Genomic DNA, 26,516 nt, shown 5'->3' with positions numbered 1-26,516 from the left:
AAATTTGACAAATGCATGCTCATGATAACAACATTAATAAACAAATAATTAGAAAAATGAATTTAAAATCCTTTATTAATCATTAGAATGACAGTGGTGACTGTTGTGGATAGTTTAAGGACTCATTGATGCCTCTGCAGTGAAGCCTCAAAAGAGCTCAGGCCTGTTGCCACAGGGGCATTAGTCCTCCTTGGTCTTGGGATCTTTTACACCTTAATGCGGCTTAAAAACGGAGAAAATCATCATTTAAACTGCCCTGTCTTATACACAGTAGGCCTGTGCTGAACTGGGAAAAGATGATAATGTAATTGCAATGGTGTGTATGTGTTTACATCTCATGCGTTGTAGCTTGTAGCATCAAAATACCTACACCTGAAACTGTCAGTCCAACAATCAGAAGCCCAGTCAGCTCAATTAGAACAAAGACTAAGCTGAGTAATGGGACTAAGGATTCACATTAGGGCTCAAAGAGAAAATCCACCCTAAACCACAGTTCCAAGTGCCCTTCAGCACATGTTCAGGATAGGATATTCCTTTTTAACTGAGACACTAATTGATCAAAACAACTCAAAGTCCCAGAAACCACATCTAAAATCATCGTATCAATTAAAACAGACAAATGTAACAAATCTATTCCACCTCTTTAGTTCTGCATCTCAGCTGCTGGGAAAGATTTCACATCCCTGCTTTGATGCTTGTGTCATTACAGGTCAGGAGGTGGTATGATGGGAAAAATAACGTCAGAATAATTTCCAAGAATTTCCCAGGACGTAGACATCTAGTGAAAAAATGTGAAGTCACTGCAATTTCCACGCATGGTATAATTTTATTAGAGAGAGGGCAGATGTGATGGGTAACAGTTAAAGTTTTAGTACCATGGAAAGACTGCAAAGAATCCATTCTGACTTAATCACTGAATAGAGCATTGGCGAGGTGTACTGGCACTGGAAACACATCTTTGGTGATACAAAAAAAATCTAAATTTAAGATTCAAATATTCACAATCTCAGCTGTATAACACAACTTCACAGCTTTATATTTGGAGACCTTGCTCTTGTGCTTCTTTAGGTGGAGTTTCAGTATCATTTGGAATTATTTCATAATTTTTCATAACATTAACACATCAGAATGAAAACCTAAAGCTCTCAATTTGTGTGGCTCAGCTCCAGCTGAGCTGAACTGAAAGCAAATAGACAGAAACTTCCAGGACTGACCAAGAGAGTGACACATACTGACTAAATAAGTCAGCTAATTACCTGAAACCACTGACTTCACTGTGAATCATTCACAGAGCCACAGCAGACTGTGATGGAGAAATGAAGCAAAGCATTTCTGTAAACACCCCTGAGAAAACACCTCCAGAATATTTGTTAGGTGACATTAAAACCTGGAAAAATAGAACGAAGACCAAAAATATCAATATAAAATCTATTTTAAAAACTAAACTTCACAGTCTGTGTAGTCATTTCCACCTTTAATTAGGCATAAATACGTAGTGTTTTGCTAAATATTTACTAATCTGACAGTGAAATACCAAGAAAGAGTGATTATTACATTCAATAATCCTATGACAAAAACAGCAAAATAAAAATAGAAAATAAAAATACTAATATAAAGAAAATAATTGAAGCCCATATCAATAGTCAAACAGATTTAATCTGTGGTTTGGTATTCTTTTCTCCCATCTTTATCTGTTACAGTTCAGAGTGAATGTTAGGGTTTGCATCAGGAGCAGAAGAGCTGGAGGAGGAATCTGTCGCCTCATCTTCCACATTCACTTCTTCCTCATTCACCTCCTCCTGTTCCTCTTCCTCCTCTTTAGGCCTTTGTTGCTGGGTGGAGCCAGGTTCCTGCATGTCCATGATTTTTAGAAAGTCATAGAACTCCACAGCAGGAGGCCAGCTATCCTCACCCAACATCCCTGCAGAGACGGACAGAGACAAAGAGCTTTACCTGCAATGTTCAGATTGATACAAAATTAAAGATATTAGCCTTTGATTGAAGGCTGCAGCATTTTTAATTGATTCCATGTTGACACTATTAACATTATTACTGAGTTCAGTTTATACCTTGAAAGTGATTTCTGGAGGAGACAGGCTAATTTGGAATTTAAGATTTATTAATCAAGTTAATCAACATGTTTCAGTGTCAACATAAAAGTATGCAGCCCCAAAGTGTCCAATATTAAACATATAAGTCTGAAATACAAACCACTGTGTGAAATATATTAATTATCCAATAATTTGTAGAGTAAGTCATTTTAAATCGCTCTAAAATTACTTTTTTGATGGTCTGGTTAGTCAGCTAGTTAAGTACTGGCATGGAAACACATTCTCAGGATAAGAAAACCAGAGGCTTAAAGTCATTAAGCAGCTTTAAAGTTTGCAGATCTCCAGTTTCTCAGTGGAGAATGGATGGAATGTGCTTTGTGACATTAACGGACAATGATCTTTTCAGTTCAGATAGTCTGAGACAAGTCACAGCAAAGACTGGTATCTTATCCACACTACAGGGCTCAAAGGTCAAGAGCTAATGGCTCCAGAGAGCTGTGGTTTAAAGGCTGAAGTTACCTTACAGTCATCACCTTCATTTAAAGACTCTTACATTCATTACATGTGTAGCTGTGAAGCCTCTTGCACATACTGTACATTTCACAATCCCCAGACAGGAATCTGTCACTGTTTTATCAACACACTGAGGGCAAACACAACTGCATAACAATGTCAAATCGGTCCCATATTTCTTTAACCTCTATAAATACTGAAGGACTTTAAAAGACATTTTCCAAAGTGAAGTCATTGTCTTTTTCCTAACTCATAAATAACTGTAACAGACATTCTGCTCCACACTTTATTGCCATTCTTATTTTATATCAACCCATGGGACACGTCTGGTACAAGTTAATCCCAAGCATTTCATGGCATCATGTTAAATGTATTTTACTCCTTTTGAACACTAGAAACAGCCTAGATTTAAAGAGTCTGATCAGTCTGTATTTCTCAGAATTTGGGCCTCTTGTCATTTCTCAAATACAACTTCACATTTACATTTTAGGTATTTAGCTGCTGTACTATTATTATTACTATCTATGTTACGACTTAAAATAAATATGAAATAAATATAAGAGAGTGCACATGTAAATCTGTCATAGTGGTAAAGCTGGTGTTGAACTGACATCTGTTTCTGAATATTAAATAGTATGGAACTGGAATGAATTCATACAGCAGACTGTGCTGAGGATGTGCTGACTGCAGTCGGTGGAGAGTTAAGACGTGGTGATTTAGTCATCACTGAAGGCAGCCACCTAATCACTGCATGAAGGAGGGCAATCACTGCTGCAGTTCTCCTGCTGCTAAAGAGAGGATGACCTCCTCCACGCTACACACTGCATCTGCCGTGTCTGCCTTTGTTGTTGCAGCTCACTTCTTTGCTGGTTTTATAAATTGTTGGGATAGAAAACAGACAACCAGGAAACACCGGGTGTAAATGTGAGAGCGTAATTGGATTATTCATTATGGATGTATTAACAGCTGGATAACACATTTAGAGGCAGACTGCATTTCAACAGCAGGTGCTAAAAGGGTCTTACTGATAAAAACTACAAGCTGTGAAGCAGATGAGTAACTTTATAGAGCAATTACAGACAACAGAGAGGGAAATGACTCAGAAATGAGAGCTGAGATGAGGATGGTGAATATGCTTTTATCAGGAATCACTCTGCTGCTAACTGAGGTGATAGGGCAACTGAATCACTGCAGTAAGGCTTCTGTTTTGGCTTTCTTGGGATCTTCAGGACCACATACTCTGGTGAGTGACTCACTATTTGGATAATACTTGATATACAGTACAGGAAGTCCTTAGGAAGCTTACTGACCTGGCTTTAGCCTTCAGATTTAAAGGATCTTAATCCAGGTGCAAAATGTATTAAATTTAAGTCTTTGTTTGAACACAGCAAATTAAAATCCAGAAATTCTTTGACATTTCTATCATTACACTAACAAATAGGTTGGATAAATACATTTACATACAAGTGATGGTGGTGATGTTAGAGCTTGTATTTGAATGGAAGTGTCTTTAGGTTAAAGGTTGAAATGTCTTGGACACATTCATTATATTAAATAACACTGCTTTTATTTTCTTAACCACACTTCCTCCTCCTTACCTGCAGGTGACTCGGTCCTGTCCTCGACCCTCTGCAGCCACTGCAGGACAGAGGGGGCCACTATGGGGGTGTTGGGGGGGTACTGATAGATTTCAGCTCTAGAGGGCAAATGTGTGAGGACCAGAGCAGGAAGGGGAGGCATGGAGCCTAGGTATGATCCAAGTACGGACATTCCAGCTGGAGTTCTGCCACTAGAACACAGACCAACATAACATACAGCTGGGATGAGCAGAGCATCCAGCATCATCTGGTGGCGGAATATTTTGATGAGTGACTGAAGGATTGATTGACATTAGTGACTGATGCACTCACAGGTGGATCCAGCAGGCTAGATATTGCTCCATCCTCCCCCCTCCAAGATCTACCACTCGTCTCATCTCCTCCACCAGCGCCTGGTTCTGCCTCCGCCCGATCTCGTCCTCCTCCTCTCCTACAAAGAGGAGGAGGAGGGCTTTGCCGAGAGAGAGGAAGGACGGCAGGTTCTCCACCGTCAGTTCAGGCTGGAGATGCAACAGAGTTCAAATTTAAAAACAGGAAAGGTTTAGCAAAGGTCTGGTGATGGCTGATAAATATCTGAGATTTACATACAAACTAATACTGCTGATACAAGTGAGCAGTGTGGTTGCCAGATTGGTGACAGTTTCCCCTGTTTAATTCAGTATGATGAACATCATATTATAGTCTATCTTTATTTAATATGTCCCTGTTTTGATGTGGAATAAAGGAGTGAGTGTATAGGCTGGTAAAAAAATGAGTTAGAGTTAGAGTTAATATTTAATCACACATCTATTCTGTTCTCAAAGCAAACATATTGATCCTGATAGCTATTTCTTTTATTACTGAGAATAAAGCCCTGATACACAGACATGATTACTGCCCTTGAAACATGGAAAAATTTACCTTGATGATAAATGAAATTCATCTTTTTGATATAAACTATTCATTTTTTTAATTTGTTTCTCACAGTAGAGAGCTGACTTTAAACAGGAATCAAAAAAGAAGAACCACCTCCCTTAAGAAAAAATAACAAACATCCTCTTCTATCCACCCATTGTCTTCCACTCATTTTTATTCAGCTGCTAAGTCACATAGTTTATAGAGGAAATTCTTCTTTTAACTGCTTTATTGGACCTTGCTGTGTTCCAGCATTGATCAAAAAGAGGACAACAGCACCACCAAAAGAAAGAATCTGTCACTGGCTGGACTTCTGATCCTGTTGTATTGTAAGACCTTGTGCTGTTGAGCAACATCTAGATTAAAGGTTGTTGTTTCCACATCAGTTCATTTATTTACATGAACAAATGGAAACCCAACATGAAGCATTACTCTGACCTTTGTGGAAACCACGTTCACACTGAATCCACATATGGTGCTTGTTATCTGTGACATACTGTGGACGATTCCAAATTGGCTTTCACAAACTTCCAAGAAACCCCCGCAGCATTTATTCAAGGCCATTTCATCTCATGAGAAATGAAGATAGGCTCACAGTCTGAGCTTAGAGACATGGGGATTTAGAATTTGCCAATATTGTTTAAATTATTACTCCTTATCAGATAATTGTAGTAAAACACTCTTTGTTTTTTAGTATTTCTCAGGGCAAAAACGATTGTACAACACAGGAAGAGCAAATGAACACAGTTGGATTTACCATCGGATGGAGCAGTGCCATGTTGATGTGTGTGAGCAGCTCTTCAGCAGTGGAGGACACAGGCAGTGAGGAGGGACGAGTGTGTGTCCTCCAAGATGGAAACACCAACACTGCAGGAAGGTCCACAGCGTGGTCTGCAGCCCTGAGCCACACACACACACACACACACACACACAAAACAGAAAGTGTTCTCTCAATACCTGACTGGACTTTAAATCAACTTGAGTGGGCTGCTTAAGCTTCCTGAGTACATTCTACCCATCAGAAACAAACCAATTTCACTGTTAGCATCTCATGCTGCCTTTAAGTGCTATTGGAAACACTGCTTTTAAAAGTCAATGAGCATCCACAGCTCAGAAAATGCACTTTTTGTCCTCCTCACACTTTGGTAATGTTGTGTTTTGTCATTTCCAGGCAAAAGCACTTGGAGCAGATTCATGTAAATTACAACTTTAAACTCAGAAGGAGACGTCTGAGCACCCAGAGGCGACTGTCAGGAACAACCTTGAAAGACAAATGACAAGACTGATGTTAAAGCTGTTACCATTTCTCTGCCAGCCCATCTATCAACAGCCCAGTTAAAACCTCTCCTCTCAGTGACTTTGCTGCTTCAGTGAACACTGGGACTCCTGGCAAGACAGAGAAGCATCACCATTACATCATCATATGATGTTACAGACACTGGACAGGTCAGTGGTTTGGACAGAAAGTAGAACTTGAAGGAAAGCAAGAGATATGTCTGTAGTATTTTTTAAAATTCACTTCATGATCTGATCTGTCTGCTGTTTTCTATCTCAAATTTTTACTTTCTTCTCTCATCTTCCAGGTTCCAAGGATAACATTGATAATATTCCATATTTTTCTTGCTGTCAACATGAAAAGAAGAGCCAACAGGCTTAGGGTATTAAGAGGCGAGCCAACACTCTAATTACCTTAGCTCTTTCCAAGGGATTTGTTTGACAGGAAATAAATAACAGAATGACACTAACTTTATATTTTACAAGTAGTTTTAGAGACACAGTTAACCTAAACCTTTTGACTGACTGAGGAACAGCTTCTGAAAGTGAATGAAGTCCAAGTTTTAATATCAGCTACTGAGGCGTCAATTCTAAAATCATTATTAGTCAGTAATGTTTAACACACAACTAACAGCCTCCTACCTGTATGTGTTTGTGTTTTAAACAGTCCCAGTACTCTGTCAGGCTTGTAAGCTGCAAGCTCAGGGTGAGGCACTTCCTGAAGAAATGATGTCACTTCCTCCTGGGTGGACAGGAGCGCAGGAGAAGTCGGGTGGCTCCTGGTTAAAGAACGAAGTGCACGCAAACATATACACATGTGAGTAGACAGACAGAAAACATATCAAAACATGACAACCCCATTCATCCCATACAGGCAGCTTTAATAGTCTAAGAAAATAGCTACAAAGTCTAACTGGTCTCATTCTGCTCTGAGGAAACACTCTTCAATCAAGACATGATGAACAAAAGCACAGATCAGAGTCTCTGGGTGATTGCAGTACAAAGAGGCTCTGTCTGTGGGTAATCTCCTGAGTTATAGAAAACCTGACTGCACATCAATATCAGCTATGACTCCCAGAATCCTGCAGACTTCAGAAATATTCATAAAACGTTCCCCAAGATGGATGTTTTCCGTCCCGCTGTTTAAGGTGAAGCCTGAATAAAGCTGCTATGGACACGATCAGTATACTGAGTATACAGCAGCATTTCCTCTACAGTCAACTGGTCATTCATTTGTTTAAACCACTAATTTTGGGTTTTCATGTGTTTACATGTGAGCGGTCTCTTCAGTGTGTGTTTCCTGTGGTTTGTTTGTGGTAATGAAGTTTATTTAAGGTTATGGTGAGGTCTAATGCAAACACTGTCATCTGATTCATCCCATGTGTCCTTTAACTGTATGGTCTTCACATCACTCTGATAAAACAAAATCATATATTTTTTACTTTGTCCTGTCCTTTTCTGTAAAACACTTCCAGGCTGCTTTTCCCAGGAACCATTTTAAGTCTTTGGTGCAACTGTGACAATGTCTAAGACAAACAACCCTGCAGAGGAGGGCAGGGTGTTTCCTTGACTTTCTGTATCAAGTATGGAGATTTCAGAAACACCAGAATATTTGCTGTGTCTTTGGATGCTGTACACTTTGGCTGTTTACTTTTCTGTTGATGATGATCAAGAGTTAAAAACTCTGGATGCTACATTTCCCATGATGCAACTTGATAGTGTCTTTAATTAGACTTGTCTTTTCTGGTAAATGTACACATCTTTCCTTTAAATTCTAAACAATCAGGCTAAAATCTAATGTATTTGCTTCAACATTGATGAAGCAATTATTTTATTACTTTAAAGCTGCGAAGCACCTAAGAGAATATAATTTAATATGATGTAATTTAACTCCTGATTAGACACACTCATGACTTTAACTACTTACAGCATGATGAAGCGATGCAGCGCCTCACTACCCAGCATGCCCCTGTAGTGCTGGGCCGATTCCTGGGGGCGGAGCACTAAAACGCTGGGGAAGGCTGTGATTGGCTGAAACAGGACCGGCAGTGAGCTGCCTGGCTGAGCGGCACAGAGGTCGGTCCACTCTCCACAATCAACTGCACTCATCTGTACATCGTCGACTGCAGAGTCTGAGGAAAGTTTACCAATAAAACATCAACATCAGCTCCCAGAATGTGATGATGGACCTGTTTATGTATTTAATCATCAGAAACATCAAAATGACACACCATCTGCCAACCACTATGTCCCACTGTCTTACATATGAGTGCAGCAGCAGCATTCAAAGCAGGAGTCCTGCCAGCGGAGTAGATACAGTATTCAAAGATCTGCATGAGATCTTGGAGGTTGCAGACTACATCGCTGCAGACGTGCCTCACATCTGGCTCTGTCTCATCAAGCTCATCAGTCCCATGCTGTATGAGAGAGGCGTCAAGATGGCTGAGGGCTCTTGTGCCTCATCAACAGGCTAGCGTGTTGCTGGAACACATCTGATATCTGACAACAATCCATGGTTTGACTTGATATGTATTTTTAGATTCAGTGTGACTCACACTTCCTGAGGATATTATTATCTCACAGTGGAGAAATAAAGGAATAAATCAACCTAGAGTTCATAGAATGTGCCTGAGAATAAATTTTCTTTATGATCACAGTTATCCAGTGATAGCTGTCTGTACACTGAGCACTGCAAGCAAAACTACTATTACCCAATTGAGCTTGTTAAAATGTAAACAAATACAAGCAACAAAAATGGTGATGGAATCAAGCTGTAGCCCAACAAAGCCTTCCTGTTCACACCCCTCAAATCTCTGTAACTCCAAATATTATAAGCAGGTTTATGCCCCAAATGAAAGTAAAATTAAGAATAATAATAATAAAGATTTACAAAATTTATTAGTATTTCCATTTTGATGTAGTACTACCATTTTCTTTTGACAGTACTAAGGCTCAGAATGTCCTATCAACGTGGTTTTTATATTCTTGTCTCCTGTTTACCTGCAAGCCTCTCTGCAACTTCAATGAAGGAGCTGAGAAACGCCATTGAAACAGCATCCCCTGGTGGTGACAAGAGAAATTACAAAAATAAATTCTATCCACATTTATTCATTTTAATTCATGATCATTGTTTCCCCTCCTTGACAGGACTGTGACTGTACAGAAAGTGTGATGAACTGAAAAGTAAAGAAACAGCACATTTCCACTAAACAGACTACACTAACATCACACAGTAGAGAGACTGTGTCTTACATTTCAGGTAGAAGAGTGCCACTGTCAGGCTGCTTTGTGCTACTGTAGTGTGGAAGTTGTCAGAGGTTAGCTGGGTAATGGAGTCCATGTCCAGCAGGCTGCCTCGGTTTTCATAAACAGACGCCGCAATCTCATCGTCCAGCTTTCCTGGAGGCAGACACAGAAACACATAAATACACACATCCCCCTCTCTCCTCTGCTACTATGTGACTCCTCTTTTTCACTCTTCATTCTATCAGACACTTTACCATAATCTGAATCCTCTTCCTCGTCCTCCAACCCCTCGTCCTCGTCCTCCTCTTCATCCTCCTCCTCCTCTCCCTCCTTCTCTTGATTTGTAAACAGCTCCAACACCTCGTCAAGGTTGTGCAAGGTCATATACTTCACCTCTAAACTCTTCAAGTGCATACACACACACACACAAAGTAAAGCACACATGGGCAAAAACAACAAGCCAATTCACTTGTTTATAAAGTCTGTGACCGTCGTACCTTCTCAGGCAGCCTGTAAGCAGCATTATATTCATCTGGGGTTTTCACTGCCGGACTCTGTCTAAAAACACAAACACACGCAGACAGTGACAAAGTTAGATTTATACTGGAAAATGCAGCATGTTATAGGTCTGAACAATTTGTTTGTATCTGTTTCATCATATTACAAATGCTAAAATAAAGTAAATAATTATTGCTTAAAACAAAAACAAGTCCCAAATTACACATATTCAGATCCATACATACATGTACCTGTGCCTCTTACACACCTGTGTACGAGCAGCAGCAGAGCAATGCCACGGAGCCTCCAGGCCAGAGTGGTGGCCGTGTCCAGGTCCAGGTGCTCGGTCGCGGGACGAGAGAACAGGAAGACCTGGGGGGTCTGCTGGTAGGGGAACTGGGGGGGCGGGACCACGGAGGGGTCGTCGTATACCTCAGACTGGTAGTGGAGAAGTGGAGAGAGTGCTGAAACACAAATCTAAAGCTTCAGAAGGTGATTAACAGGCTGAAAAAAATCACAGACACAACTTAAAGGATTCAGTTACCACCAGTGGAGCCTCCATGAGCTGCAGGAAGGAGTGGAGGCTGAGGATGGACAGGGGTTTCCTCATGCGGGTCAAAGGGCAGCGGTCAGAGGTCATCGGGGTCATGAACCGACTGTGAACTCTACAGTGGAGGAACCAAACTTGGGACGAGTGAGACGATTCATTAACGCTGAAAGAGAGATGGAGAGGGAGAGACACAGTGAATACAAACTTTCTGGTAAAAAACAAAATATCATTCTCCTCGGATTTTAGCTGCTGGCACATTCAGAATCAAGAACCTGCTACCAGGAGGTGGAGCTGTGAAGGACCTCCTCAACAACTACCTGATGGCAAGAGCTGAACATGAATGAATGAGAGGTGTTTAATGTAATGCTGCATCTTAAACGATGTGTACTTCACTTTCTATATGATCTGTACTTGATGTGTCAGGTCTGTGTTTAAAGTAATAAACAAGCAGCTCTTCAACCAAACTTGACTTCTGACGTCTGATCTTTTTCTCTCTATTTTCAGGTTGGATATTTTTCACAATAAGACCTGCTTTTCTCAGTCTCAGTGTCCTTTACGAAACACAATCTGAGGACTGTGAAGGCCACAGCAAATGAGAGAGACAAGACAAGAAAAACAAGAACATACCCTAGATGTTTCAGCACTGGTCCTCCTGTTATAAGGATGAACTGGTATTTGGTTCCATACACATACGCTGTCTCCATCATCGACCTGTGCTCTGAAGTAATACAATCAGCAGAAACAATACAATGCATCTGATGAGTCATTCAAGTCAATCAGATAATCGGTCTCCATCAGGAGCCACTGCCTTCCACAGTACAATCCACGAGTCAATTAATCAGTTGTTAAATACATCAGTCTGATGATCTCCATTACTAACATTTTGTCAAACTATGACTCTCACTTTCCTCAGCATTTGTTGCTACCTTACTTTACATTCTGCTGACACTCCTGCCTATTCATACCTTGTGTTCCTAGACTGCTGACGTAACCCAGCACAATATCCTTCTGCCCCCTGGCTGCCTTCTCCATGGCCAAGAGATCACTGTCTGTGTGGACGTACTTGACCTCTTCACGCAGAATAGCACTGGAGGACAAAGAGAGACAAAAGCTGTTTTAAACTAACTGTCGAGTCCACCTTCAAGGTTTAGACTGCTATTATTTAAATGTGTGAGTCTGCATGAGATGAAACTCCTACAGACATTATGATAGAAATAGAATGAGTAAATGCAAGTAAAGACGTAAAGATAAAAACCTCACACGGCTGTGTTGCACCATAACTGAGGGAGTGTTGTTTACTTACAACAGCACTTCAGAGACTATGGAGTTGACGTCAAACACTGTGTCCAAATCCAAGCCCAAGAACTCCTTACCACCCCTGACACGAAGACACAGGCAGAGTTAGAGAGCAGATAGTGTCTGTGGAATTGTACTACATTATATCTTTCTATTGTTTCATATTTATCAGTAGTAAAACTCCATCCAAATTAAGTGGATAAACATCCACAAATACATGTAGAAATCATAGGGAAAAAGAAATGGGTACATTGAAAACAGGAACTACTAATAGCTAATTTGACATACTTGTTCCCAGTTTGCCGAAATGTGAACAGCTACAAGCTAAAACCAGAGCTCCAGTTGGAGCCCAAAGCGTTACTCACTGCATCCTTCAGGGGAGGAGGGTATAATCTGTCCTGATATATACCCTCTGGTTATTTTTGAATTTGTGACTAACCACCACTGAGTGTTTGCATGTCTGTGCAACCTACCTGAATAGAAAAGCTGTGTGTAGCAGCCTTTCATCTGTGCAGTACGTGTGAACCAGCTCTTTGTTGCAGTTGACCTGAACAGAAAGATCAAAAAGCCACTGATCTGTGTCCAAATCCTGAACTAATAAAAACTTGGAAATTTAAGCACATCGCACTGTGTAACCACAGTTACCTTGCCAACCAGTACGCCATAATCCTGCAGAACTTCAGCAGACTTCTCCAGCTCCACCAGGAAGAGAGAGATGGTTGGAGAGACTGGAGACAGAGGGGGCAGAGACAAAGACTGTTATCCTTGATAAGTGAGATGAGAGGCTTAAACTTCAAGACATGGTTAGAGGATTATACATCTCATCATTATCAAACTGAGTAAAGACTAGCAGTTAACATGGCATTTTAGGTGTCACCCACACATTTGGTGAAATGGGCCCAAAGGAAAACCTCAAAGAATCCACCACTTCCTGCTCAAGTGTCTCCTGATCCAACATCTCTATGACTTTAGGTCCAGTTGCTCTAACATCCATGGTCATGAAGTCACTGGAGTGCATTGTCCTGGCATATATGAAAACCTGCTCTAACTCCCTATACAGAGCTGACAGGTGGAGTTAATCTATCCTTATCCCTAATCAATCCTTATACTACACAGTAAGTATCCCCTACCTTTATGCTCAAAATAAATGAACATCATCTTCCCAGAATGCAATTTCTCATAGAAGTCCACAGCGGTGTATTCAATAAGGTCTGAGGTGTTGGCCTTCTCTGTGCATCCTCCTGACCTCATCCACAGCAGGAAGGCAGCTATACACATCCACATGATGCAGTACAGACTGTACACAGGAGATGCTTGAGCATGGAGAAACAAACATGAAAATCACGAGAGGAAAAATCTCTTGTCTGTGCATAAATGTTTAATAAACAAACATGATGAAGATGATACTTGATGGATGACACAGAAACAGGAACTAGTCTCTGACAGTGCTGGAGTCACCACTATGTTTGAATGTTTGTTTGCAGGCTGCCTAGTCACACAGTTACACTTTTATTCTATGTAGCAGGGAGATAACACCCTAAGGGTTACCTCAACTATTACTTAAAAAGAACTGCACTGTGTTATATATAAGTAGTTCATGTCGAAATGTTACTGAATAGGAACACAGAGCTTTGAGCAAAAGAGCATGCAGTGACAACAAAGATGCTAGCTGACTGTTACCTGAGAAAGTCGAGGCAAGGTTAAGGTTCAACTTTTGTTTTTCCAAGTGGCACAAACGTTAAAAACCACAGTTACAACCGTGGTAAATCGAGATAAAGGCATTATGACGCTAATTGTGAGCAGGAGCTTGTCCTAGGAGTGTTAAATCCCGAGGAAAGTCCAAAAATGGCGCTTTCTGCTTTAGTTTGGAATTTAGGTGATGCTAATTCATTAGCTAGGTTTGTTAGCGGCTTCCTGTTGTCGTCCATGGGTTTTTAGCACTAGCTAGTGTAAACACCTGTACATTTAGGATATATGTGTCGACATATGTCCTAGAGAGACATAGGCCTCAGAGAAAATTAGTTTGTTAGGTTATTTTTCGACAAGTTGCACAGTGAAATCTGAAAAATGCGTCTTAAAGTAGTGATGCCCCATCTTTCGCCAGAGTCAAGTTAACAGAATCAAAAGTGTATATCCTGTTATCGTTTTAAAATAAAATCTTTAATTGCCAAATCTGTTGCGACGTTTCTGAGTGGCCCATGCTACTTGGGGGGATAAACACGAAAACAATTCTTTAAGATGAGAATAAAGATGTTTCATAGTCAGAAACTATTTTTATTCTCCAGTTTTGTTGCTAAGTGTATACCAACATTTTATGCTTTTATTTTGAAGGCAACACCACCTTTACCTAAACACTGGTTATCTCTCTCTAACTTGACGTCACTTTTTGCAAGTTGTTTTGGTGCCCCTCTTTCTGCGAGAAACGCCCATGTGCTTCTATGAGCCAATCAGATCAGGGAGCAGTTTTGACTTGAACAAATGGCCGATCACAGGCGTGCAGAGGTCGGACACTTCCACAGCTGACATCATCGTAAACCAATGGTGTGAGAGAGCTGTGGAGGTTGGGCGGCAGGATTGACCAATGGGACGGCGCGCTAGGAAAGTGGGTGTGGGTATGTTGTTCATTTGGGAGATTTGGCTCGGAAACTGGCTAGAATGTGTGGCTCCGGAGTCAGCTGTTTCGCACTAAAGTGAACCTGGTGTTGAGCCAAGATGGCGGCTACGAAGAGCTAGTTTCCGTTTTGATTTAGAGCAAGGGGCGGGTCTAAAACTGCATCACAGCTGATCTGGAGGTTTTTCCCCCCTCAAGTTGTTTTTTGCAGAGAGCTGCTTTGCAGAGAATCATAGGGGGACCTCTCTCTTGTTTTCTTTCTCTCTTGTTGTTTTTAACCCAGCGTTTCTTACAACTAGACTCCAGTTTTTCTTCAATCCAGTATCGGATTTAAACCCCAGCGCAGTTTCATTATGCCACTTGTTTTCAGAATAAACTGCTTTTATGGCAATTTTTCACTCGAATATCCTCGTCTTTTTGTCATCCACGGTGAATTTAGTCCAGGTCTGACCCAGTTTTAGTGTTATAGTCTTCACAGCATCCCATGCGTTAGTGCGGAGACGTCAGTGGAGATGTTTTCGGCAGGAGAGGAGGTTAATTCCCATTTGTTTACCTCACTGAAGGAGTCCTCTGGAGCTGCAATCTCCCCAACACTGGAGCTCAGTCTAACTACCATCTATACTGTCCTCTACTCCTTCCTGTTTGTTTTCGTTTACCTGCAGCTCTGGCTTATTTTGCACTATGGACACAAGCGCTTCAGCTACCAGAGTGTGTTTTTGTTTCTCTGTTTGCTGTGGGCTGCGCTGAGGACGACCCTCTTCTCTTTCTACTTTAAAAATGTAGTGCAGGCCAACCAGCTGCAGCCTCTGGCCTACTGGCTGCTCTACTGCTGCCCCGTCTGCCTGCAATTCTTCACACTCTGCCTGCTCAACCTCTACTTTACACAGGTAGGACTGGGCTGTGTATGTGTGTGTTTGTGTCTGAGTGTGTGTGTGTGTGTGTGAGAGAGAGAGAGAGAAAGAGAAAGAGAGGTGTCTGAGAGGGTGTGCAGTGTTTGTGCGTGTGTGACCTGATTTCATAAAATAGCTGACACTGCAATTTTGTACTTGTATTCATTTGATTTCTCATGTAACACACAGTATAACTTCCACACAATCAAATGGTGCTGTTATTCTAGTTTATTCTACTGTATTCTGTTGAGTCCTCAGTCCCCAGCACACACATCACCCAACACCCTGTGGACAGAAGCTGTTCAAGGATAGTTAATTAACTCAAGTTAAAGGTCCCCTGTTTTAGCATTTTAACAAGGAATTGTTACTATCTTGATTTTAAGACCAAACATAGGCCGATGTTTTGAATCTAGAAGGGAAAATACATAGACAAATATTTATTTTAGTTTCACTGATTTAGACTCATTGAAGATAAAATTTGAAATGATTAGTTTGTTAATTGAGATTAGCATGAAATTATCACCAATTCAGTATGAATATTCACTTCAGCATCACAATTCATTCCTTTATTTGTTAAGAGCTGTCTCCAGTGGGCTGGCCTGTCTCGTCACTTTTTGATAGCACCTCATTGTAGTGCTGCTCACAGGACAAATTTGTGTATTGTAAACACAATAATGGCTGAAGCTCTTGGCAAGACACCATCACCACCACCTGCTCCAGTAAAGAAACCTTGCTGGGTGGCAGAGACAACTTACATATAGCCCCTCTAAGTCATATTTTAAGCAACATTTCGAGAGATTTCACCAGCTCCAGGTTCTCAAATGTAATTTTCTCTCTGGTTTTCATGGTCCTCAGTTAAAGCAAACTGAATACCTTATTTAACTGTGGTTTGGCAAAACACACAACTTGAAAACACCACCATGGGCTTTGGAAAATTGGGATGGACATGATGATAAATGGAGTAATTGAAAACATCTTAGCAGAGCAGATTAATGCACAATGAAGATAAGCATAAACTGTAATCATAAATTGTATTAAAAAAGTTACTGCACCCATCCAAGAAATAGTCCCACCCCATAAAATCACAACCTGTTGATTTTATTGTGTGGTTTTTGCATGAAACAACCTTACTTTATACACAAACATGAGAGTGATATTTTCGTCTTACTCTTGGCAAGAAAGTATATAACTGCATTTCCCAAACTACTGGGAACACCTACCAAGTATTAAAGCAGTCAAAATGCAGCAATACACACAGTCAATGTGTAACTGTTAAGATATGTTTGTTTCTTTAAAGCTTTAAAGCGATGTTTCTGATCATACAGTTTCTGTAACAGCAGTAATATGTATCTTCACAAACGGTTTCCTCTTCCACAGATGGGGAAATGTGGTCACTGTGGTCACCATTGGCCTACATGTTCCATAATAGAGTGGGTTTACTGACTTGACGCAGTCAGTACTACTCACCAGCAACTGTCTTTTTTTTGGTGGGGGGATGGCTTTTGATTTGAAAGCTCTATAAATTGACTCAGTTCATGTCCTGGGGTGAGAGATGTTAAGTTCTCCTGGTAAAAGGTTGTGTTGCATTAAGACCCATCCTCTATTGTTGTTTCCTATTCAGTAAGTGGACAAGACTGAAGCAAATGTCTCTGTCAGCTCCATGTTATCCCAAACGTGTGTGTGTGTGTGTGAAAGAGAGAGAGGGACACAGTTGGTCAATCACAGTTGTTTAACACCTGCCCACTCCAAATGTCAAAGACCTGTTTGTTTCTCTTGCAGAAAACACCTACACACTTAGTAACACCACCACAGTTCAATCACTGCTTCAAAGGAAAGGACAGTATGTATCTCATTCACATACAGGGGTGTGAGTAGAAAGGAAGCTCGTTCAACTGGCTGAGTGGAGATTGGGTAATGAAACCAGTGGTGTCATATGACTGCTGAATAAACATTGTAGCTTATCAGCTGATCTATGACCAGTTAAAGCTTACAACCCACTCTCGTTTTGGGTGAAAAATAAATGTCTTCCTTTTTTCTCCTTGTGTTACTGAGTATAAAAGCTGCAAGACTGACATACTTCACATGTATGTGGCAACAGAGGCCCTCTCTCTCTTTCCACCATTACCAACAAAATGGTGTTCTTCCATATCAGCCAAACTGGTCATTATAGGTTTGAAAATATGTATCTATATCTATGGTGTGAATATCATGTGACCAGCCAGCTCTGTGAACAAAGTTTTCCTGCCTGTGGTTTCATGTCTGGCCTGGTCAGACCTGAGTAATATCATATTTTCTTCCACAGTAGAAACTATCCACACTGAAAGCTCTATGACCATTGTGCTGCAGTGCTGTTGTCCTTGATTATATCCCTTCTGAAAGATTACAGCTGCTATCATTAATAATTTTATGTTAACAATGATTGACATGACTACTCTCACGTGAAAGTGGGAGTCCATAGTGAAAAGCCCACATAGAATTATCACCTAAAATTGCAGCCCCCTGAGCTCTACACAGTATTTTAGCCTCTTTTAGCTACTTATTTTGTTTTTTCAGCCAAGGATTACTGTTGTGGTTCACTCTCACAGCTGTGCTCTTCAGTGTCATTGAGTGACAAGGCTCTGAAAACCCACTGTACACTACCTGTCCAGTACTAAATACAGACGGACAAAGTTAGCAGCTAATAAGTGACTGCACTGTATTTACTTGTTAGCTCTTTCCATGGAACATTTAGCAGATAAAGAGCCATATTTCCCTTAGGCACTGCTGGAGAATAAAAACAGGGTTAAAGAAGAATGAATATTGGACTTACATTCATCTGCTGGACACAAACACAACTCTAAACTCATGCTAATATTAATAGTGCTGCAACTAATAATTCTTTTCATTATTGAATCATCTCCTGATTATTTTCCTGTCTAAAAAATGGAAAAACAAAATGGCAAAAAAATCCCCACAGCCCATCTAGTTAATCTAATAATTGTTGCAGCTGTGGTTCACAATATAAATCTTAAGAGATATGTGATGATAAAAGAGACTGAAAAGAATCAAACACATATTTCTTCCTCAAAGCAATTTCAGAAGTTTGACTCCACTAGGATTGAAAAAGTGATTCAAATAAAACAGTTTGAGAGAGTAAAATCACTTTGGTTGACCACTCATAGACATACAAAATCTGTGATGAGGGGTCACACCTAAACATTGCTTTGTTTAAAGGGGAGACACAAGCCAAAAGGCTGGGAACCTCTGTCTTAAAATATAATTGATTATTGAGACAGAATGAGACGGCACTCTATTTTGATCTAATTAATTTAAGGGGAATCTAAAGTGCCCTCACTGTCTGATCCAAGTGTGTAAAGTAACATTTCTTAAAATTTGTCTCAAGAAGCTAAGCAAGAGCTGTGCTGTTACTTCTATCATTCAGCTCTGACTCTTAGTAAGGCTATAACCCAGTATGATTAATAATTTGTTTAACCAATGTCACAACACACTTCCTGCATTAGCACTTCCCTGCTGAGCAGCACTGTTTAATGTTGAACTCACTGAAGGTAATAAATGCTGTGAGCTGAAAGCTGATACAACATCATGCCACTGTGACGCAGTCTGCCGTCTGACACACACACACACACACACACACACACACACACACACGTGCATGGAAATACATGTTTTCAGATGAGTCAGGCATGATGAGTCCTGACCTGTGATTTACTTCCCCTTCTTACATTTTAGCTGCTGCTCACTACAGAAAGAGATCAGTCAAAACTTCACATCAGATCTAACAAATCTCATCTCTCTCATTCTCTACTGAAAGAAAATGTTGATTTAGCAACATTCACACACAGACACACACACACACACACATAGTGTACATAAAGTATGTAATCCAGCAGTGCCCTGTTGGCTGGTTGCTTCATTTCTAGGTTGCAAATTACCTCCTTCTGGCCTACATTCTCACACAAAAGGCTGAGTGTTTATGTGTGTGAGTGTAGGTGTGTATATGTGTGTGTGTTTAAAGTGGGTGTTGACAATGTTGAGCAATTCTCCATGCTTTTGTGGCCATTGCATCTATAATGCAATATCAAAAATAAATCATCGTCACCATTAATCAGACCATTTGAGACTTTGAGCTTTGACTTTGAACAAAAATAATATAGTTTACATTTCCCTGTCTGTTTGAACCACTTCATACCATTTTAGTCTTTTCAAAAGCAACAAGTTGTTCCAGGAAGTCAGTGAACTTGATCAGTGGAGGCCAGTGCCCCAGCTTTTGTACACTTAAATTGGACTTGTGCTCAGTTTAGATGTTTTGTAAGGTCAGTGCTGATAAGATGTTGGCAACAAAGCAGATGGCAGTTAAATGTTTATAGATCTGTTTATAGATCATTTCACACCAGACAATTCAATCAGATTAATAACTATTTCTGATATATCAAAGCCTAAAAGACTAATTTAAAATAGTAATTGACAGAATAATCACTAATAATCAGTATCAAAATAATCAGAAGATCCCATCCCACTAAAAATCTAAAGCACATTTCCTCCTGTAGATAAAACATTTTTCCATGGAACAGCAAATGAACTGGATATATGTTGAGTCACTGCTGTGTTACATAAGTTGAGGATAGAATGAAGCACTGCAGACATTTATTTATAAAAATGTGAATGTGGCAGATGTTTCCATACTGAGATACATCAGTCAGTTGACAGTGACAAACTGCTGTATAGCTGCATGTCTTTTTTTTTCAGCTCTTTAAATTACACAGACACTGCTCTTTCTGATCTTTCTTTATACCCAAACATTTCAGTTTAGAGTGTATTTGCATAAAACAATAACTGATAATGTTGTGTAACTGCCTTAATGTAATTTACACATTACCATCTGGCCTGTATCTCTTTCTTATCCACAAATGTGATTGAGCAATACATGACATTACATAAGAGTTGGTGGTAGAGATTTGGCTATGAGGCCAAATTCCAATCATAAAAAACAAAATCACACAGCAATAAATAAACAATAAATGTTGCATAATTCATGCATACATAAATGAGTGAATCTTTGTGACGGTAATTGCTCTGTAACTCATTAGTGTTACTTTTCATACGATCATAGAATAATCTAAATCTCATGCCAGTCAACATGAATGTGCACAGCAATCACACACATTTTCATCAGGAAACCCTGTGATAGAGGAGTTTATCTACATTACATCAACACATACACTGTTTTGGGTTCTTGCCTGGTTCTCTTGTTTTTCTTGTGTTATTTGAATATATGCTGCATCAATATATATATATGTGTGTGTGTGTGTGTGTGTGTGTGTGTGTACGTCACTGACACAGAGGAATCTCCTCAGGCTCTGTTATGTTCACATTCTGCTGCTAAAAGAATCCCACCGCCCCTCCTTCTACCTTAGCATCACATGCTTCATATTTGGCCTTTTTGTGAAATAATCAAATATCTGCTGTAGAGATTGATAATATGACCTGTTCAAATATCATAAAGATTATATGCATGCACATCACTATATGTCTTTAATCATATTTTTTGTCTTTTCTGTGTTCAGGTGATGTTTAAGGCTAAAGCTAAGTATTCTCCAGAGCTCACCAAATACAAGTAAGTCTGTCCTGTGACTGTGTTTCAGTGACTTTGCTGGTTTTTATGTAAATTTCAGTTTCTCATTTTTTTTCTGCAGACATCTTAATATCTAATAACATGCAAGACAGAAATTCTGAATATGGCTGTTAATAAGGCTGTCTTCATTCTTCTTCTCCTTCACAACCAAACTTTAGTTCTCTTTCTTCCCTCACACACACACACACACAGTTGCAGCTTCAACAGAACAATATGAATTTTAATTAGTTGTTGGAAAGTATATGAATACATTCATTTTTTGGCTCTCCTCTCACTGACTGTCCTTTATCTTCATCTCTCCAGGGTTCCTCTGCGTTTGTTCTTCCTGTGTCTCAGTATATTTTTCCTGGTGGTGAATCTGACTTGTGCGTTGTTAGTTCAAGGAGCTCTGGAACGCTCAGAATCACCGAGGTAAACAAAGAGAAAATATGAGTGTGTGAATATAAAGACTTTGTGTTATTGTTATAACAAAGTAATAACCTTTCTGTCTCCAGTGATGGGGGGATCAGACACGCAGTCTTGGCCCGAGTCCTGATCAACGACAGTCTGTTTGTCCTGTGTGCTGTCTCTCTGGCCTGTCTGCATCTTCAAGATTGCCAAGATGTCCTCTGCCAACGTTTACCTTGAATCCAAGGTAAAACATATATATATATTTTACTAGTTTTAGAGTTTAGTTGTTTTACTTTTTAAATAATTGTACTGCAGCTTTGTGTTGAGAAAGTGATCACAGATAACACTTGGTTGTAGAAAAACATGTTAAAATTCTGTTAGCATTGAAACCTTAGCATTGAAACAAGTTAAAAGCACAGAGCTGGGCGATAAAATGACAACAATAATTATTGCGATACAATTTTATATTGCATAAATGACCTTTTTCCCTTGAGAAATATAACAAATGGTCAATAAATGTTTGATATAATTAATTTCCATGCTTAAATAGCATGTACAGAATTGAATCATGAACTGCCAATCACATTGTAGGAACAGGGGTAAACACTGCACACGTTTTGTCATAATAGTTGTTTTTCTAACTCAGATATATGAAATGTTCCACTGTTTGTCAAGTGTTTGTCCTGTTCTGATCATAATGAATAGTTCATATCGACTGATCCGCCATATCCCCCAGCCCTGTGTAAACAGTGAATGGTGACTCATGATTCCTTCTGTCCTGCAGACTCTTAAATTTATGTCGCCTAAAATTGAATTTCTGGGCTATAGTCTGTCATTTTGCTCATAAAGAGGCCTCGGTCGTAGTGGTGGATCACATCTGTGGCCCGTATCTGACATTCAATTACAGGCCAACAGCTGTCTGATACATGAGAGTAAGCCTGTAATAAGCACAGAAATTCTTCCTCCAGGGTACATCAGTGTGCCAGGCCACAGCCATAGGAGCCGTGGTGATTCTTCTATACACATCCAGAGCCTGTTACAACCTGGTGGTGGTGGCTCTGTCACCAGAGGACAGACCCAGTCCCTTTAATTACGGCTGGTACAGTGTTTCTGATCAGGTAACGTACCGGGTGTGCTCAGATGTAAAATAAGCTTTTATCTAGCTAGAAACCCAGTGTCCAGTGTGTGTGTTTGTGTGTGTGTATATGTGTGTGGACAATCCATCTTAGGAGATTTGGGGAGGCAATGCTTAGTGGGGTAAAGGGCTTTGTTCAGCTATAAATAACCCTGTGTGTTTATGTGCCAGTGTGTGTGTGTGTGTGTGTGTCTGTGTGTCCTGACCTATATCAGGGCTCAGGCCTTGAGATGGACTACCCATCTGAAAGGGTTCCATCCTGTGTGTGTGGGGGGTGTGTGTGTTTGTGTATACATCATTATGTGTATGTGTGGGCATAATCTGACATTACAAATGATTCCTTTAATCTGTCTGTATAACAGCTGTCAGTTCAGTATTATGTCCCTTCACTGTGCGTTTGTATCTAAAATCAATTGAATGTCTTTTATATAGTGTGTGTGTGTGTGTGTGTGTGTGTTACAGGCTGACGTGCAGGAGATCAGCGGTGAAGCCTATATTGTCTTTGGGATCATTTTGTTCTTCTGGGAGCTGCTGCCTACCAGCTTAGTGGTGGTTTTCTTCAGAGTCCAGAGACCCAACCAAAACCTGGTAAAACAACACGTTCAAAGCACAAACAGGCTGTGAACTTTCTCAAATGCTGTGAACCGTGATGACACTGAATATCTCCATATCTCTCAGGCTCCAGGAGGAATGATCAACAGTCACAGTTTCAGCTCCAGAGCTTATTTCTTTGACAACCCTCGTCGGTATGATAGCGACGACGACCTGTCCAGAAGCATTAACAGTAGGGCTGATCGGGCCAGGTGGGCACACACACAACCACAAATACAGTCGATCTGTGTCTGTTATTCAAGAGAATTGGTATCAACGCTAAATCAGTTGAAGTTAACTTTCTGCTAAAAGCTCCAAACTGATAAATCAATACCATCACTGATTGATTTTTCTTTGTCTCTTTTCCTCTCCCTCCTTCCTCTTCTTCTCTACCCACCTCATCTCCCAGCCTCCTCTCCACCACTCCCCAGCTGGGTGTCTCCAGTTGGTATGGCTCCATCCAATGTAACGGGACCCTGACAGCGGCCGCCCAGCAGCCGCCATCCTCCACCGCCCCCGTCCTCTTTGCCTACGGAAACATCCAGAGTCACCACCACCACCACAACTACTACTCCACCCCACAGAACAACAACTACCACCACCACCATCACAGTAACTACTATTCCACGCCGCAGAATTACTACTGTGGGTCGCAAACATATTTCTGCACCCCACAGAATTAAGCATACAAAAGACTTATGTCTACTGTCTGCATTTGCATCACCATTTTGCTTCAACTACATCAAAGCAGGTGATAATCTGAAAGATTACTGAGGACCAAGTTGGGCGTTAACATTGTCTTGCCAATTTATTCTGGAGAAATGTGGTGGAATCAGCTTCTCTGAAGTTGTTATGCCGTGACTAACGGCTTTTTGAGGACTTCACTGTCTGTAAATGACATGTATGGCCCAGAATGAAAGCAAGCTCAGTCCATGGACCAGAGTTTTAGCACTAATATGGCTAATACACCTAAAACTGCAAAGACCAAACTTTTTTTCCGATTAAGTGTTTTGGTCAGATCATCATCTTTGAAAGTGGATTCATCAGGGACCAGATAATCATTGTTCTCTTCATCCTTTTTCGCATTCATTGCAAATTTGATCCGGTTGTGCTTCTACAAAAGGTAAAACTGCGCACATACAGGAGCCATGTAGCCCGCTTATCAAGCTAATGTGGCTAGTGCTGGAGCTGCAATTGTCTGTCAGTGAAGACGTTATATTCTCTCAGCATTTGTCAAACTTTGAGTTGTCAAATATAGTTACTGTTTTTAATGGGTACATATGATACAATCGTTTTATTTAGCATAAAAAGGGTCATTTTAAAGGACGCTGGGTGCTAGCTTGATCTTCAATCTTCAAAATATCTTATGACAGGAATTAGCTTCAGCTAATTCGCCGTTGGCTGTTGGTGCTGCGAGGGCTAGCTGCTAGCCAATGCTAACAGTTAGCCAAAACTCATAATCTGTTTAACCAACAAAACAAAGAAAAAGAGACCCAAAAAATGAAATACAAAAAGCTAATCCATCCATCTTAGACTTGGTAATATTATCTTGTTGGTAGCAAATTATTTTGTTTTCAAACTGTGATTGTTAATGTTGGTGCCACACAACTAGAACATTGTACAAATGCTGTTAGCAAGCTTAAGACTCTAACTTGCCTACTCAGTTCAACTTTACTCATATGGATTCTTGTATAGTTCAACATGTAAAATAAGCTTTTTTGTCCCCCATTTTCATAACTGACAGTAATCAAAATACTGTCAATTTATTTCAGTGTTCACATATATCCATGTAAACATCTTGCAGCCCCAAAATATGATTTATATGTAGCTGCCATATGGGTGTTACTGTCACTGTCAATAGCACAAGCTTGGTCAAACATGCCACTGCTGTTGGATGAACATATTCAACAGCTGCCAGATCCAGGCTTCTTTAACCACAATTATACAATGGAAACTATGTGAAAACCTAAGACTGAAGTGCCCAAGTTCTGTCATAATAAAACTACACACACTGTAAAAACACTTACATTTTACATGGCAGCAGCATTATCAATATATTAAAGTTACAGTATGTAACTTACATTCAACATTGGAGGAAAATCAGCCCTAGGGTTGTTTGTTAACAGGGAGGAAGAGTCTCTGAAACAATATTTTTGACCAAAGCCCATCATGTAATATGATCCATTTGTGAGCTGTGAGGCAACAATTTGCACTTAGAAGAAGTTCACCTTCAGAATAAAAGGCTCTGGGGCCTGAATGTAGGATTTCATCTCCTTACTTTCTGCATCTTCTTCAACAGTCGTCTGTAGTCTGTATGTTACTATTTATCCTTTGAGAAAGGAAATATTGATGTGCCATCACATTTTGTCATAGCTGAGAGTTTCATTCATTAAGGAAAATATTTTTGCACAAGACATGGTGGGATGATGTGTGTTTTTAATTGTTTGTGTGTCTCCAAGATAATCGATTTCTAATCCAAGTGTGTCAAGTGACATTTTGAGTCAGTGTGTGTGTGATCTTAGATTTTTGTTTTTGAGGTTTAGTGTGCTTTTATACATTCTTTTTTTTAATAATTATTTTACATTGATTTTTATGTTACAAAGTTTTATAGTTGTTTTTTTTTCACTTTCCCTCTCTCCAATCATTCATAATCTCATCCATTTTCTGAATCTCGTGACAGACTGGACTGCAGGCTGTAAGCAATATTTACTTTATTGGAACATTTTTCTGTATGCCCAGTTCTCAGACCAAAATCAGTGCATCTGTGCTAACTATGTTTGTCAGGACTGAGGGGAAAAATGCTACACATGTGTTTCAGCTGTTGTGAAACTTAACCTGTAAATGACCATGTAAACTTCATACAAGAAAACAAAACTGCAGCACTGCAGCTGCAGGGACTCAAAAAGCCTGGTTTGTGAAGTGAAGCATCTCTTGCACCAACAAGTTTCATAGGACGCTTTTAAATACAATAAAGAAAGTGAACGTGTCACTGTTGGGTCCAGCTGTTCAAACTACTTCTGAAAATATTAACATCTGCAGTGCATGCTTCTGCATCAGAGTGCAAGAACTCAGTGTCATATTTTCTTTCCAAAGTGATATATAATTTGTGTGAAAATGTTCTTTGCTCCTAAAAAGGCAGTGATGATAATTGTTTTATGAATTGTTTTATGTCATGTTTTATCTGTGGCCATACTGAATGTAACCTATTGTGTGACAGATCACTAACGATGTATGCAAGAAAAGCACTACCATGTTTAAATAAAGGCCTACTGCACTGTTTTTAAGACCAGAGCCAATCAGCCTGTTCATAAATATTCTTCAATACAAGTGTTATCACATAAAAGAT

The 26,516-nt window shown here is 40.0% G+C and overlaps 2 protein-coding genes across 2 annotated transcripts; one reads left to right on the top strand and one right to left on the bottom strand.

The window, feature by feature from the left end:
• Nucleotides 1-806: 806 nt before the first annotated feature.
• txndc16 (thioredoxin domain containing 16) lies at nucleotides 807-14,041 on the bottom strand. The gene is made up of 20 exons (XM_018701782.2): nucleotides 13,602-14,041; nucleotides 13,052-13,234; nucleotides 12,567-12,649; nucleotides 12,395-12,468; nucleotides 11,929-12,003; nucleotides 11,591-11,712; nucleotides 11,253-11,343; nucleotides 10,620-10,788; nucleotides 10,344-10,513; nucleotides 10,075-10,135; nucleotides 9,832-9,979; nucleotides 9,584-9,730; nucleotides 9,332-9,391; nucleotides 8,259-8,463; nucleotides 6,974-7,110; nucleotides 6,358-6,442; nucleotides 5,814-5,955; nucleotides 4,475-4,662; nucleotides 4,163-4,353; nucleotides 807-1,921 (listed from the first exon to the last, which is right to left on the bottom strand). Exons 2-20 carry the CDS (start codon nucleotides 13,203-13,205, stop codon nucleotides 1,695-1,697), a joined length of 2,529 nt encoding a protein of 842 aa, XP_018557298.1. The 5' UTR covers nucleotides 13,206-13,234; nucleotides 13,602-14,041; the 3' UTR covers nucleotides 807-1,694.
• A 667-nt stretch (nucleotides 14,042-14,708) lies between these two features.
• On the top strand, nucleotides 14,709-26,454 carry gpr137c (G protein-coupled receptor 137c). Its single transcript, XM_018701785.2, is given in 9 exon segments — nucleotides 14,709-15,419; nucleotides 20,987-21,036; nucleotides 21,358-21,465; nucleotides 21,549-21,630; nucleotides 21,632-21,688; nucleotides 22,413-22,562; nucleotides 23,042-23,167; nucleotides 23,258-23,382; nucleotides 23,580-26,454. Coding segments are annotated over 9 exon segments (1,347 nt in total). The 5' UTR covers nucleotides 14,709-15,044; the 3' UTR covers nucleotides 23,854-26,454.
• The last annotated feature ends 62 nt before the right edge of the window (nucleotides 26,455-26,516 follow it).

This window comes from Lates calcarifer, linkage group LG7_2, assembly GCF_001640805.2.
Source record: "Lates calcarifer isolate ASB-BC8 linkage group LG7_2, TLL_Latcal_v3, whole genome shotgun sequence".
Lineage (NCBI taxonomy): Eukaryota > Metazoa > Chordata > Actinopteri > Centropomidae > Lates > Lates calcarifer.
Note: the sequence above shows the minus strand (reverse complement) of the source record. Positions and strands in the feature narration are given on the sequence as shown.

What these genes read in the sequence shown, in the direction of transcription:
- txndc16 (XM_018701782.2), bottom strand. Translation starts at nt 13,205, where the DNA reads ATGTGGATGTGTATAGCTGCCTTCCTGCTGTGGATGAGGTCAGGAGGA. An exon ending in ATGGCGTACTGGTTGGCAAG is followed by an intron (nt 12,469 to 12,566) that starts GTAACTGTGGTT and finishes CTTTCTGTTCAG; the next exon opens with GTCAACTGCAACAAAGAGCT. An exon ending in CTTACAGGCTGCCTGAGAAG is followed by an intron (nt 9,980 to 10,074) that starts GTACGACGGTCA and finishes ATGCACTTGAAG; the next exon opens with AGTTTAGAGGTGAAGTATAT.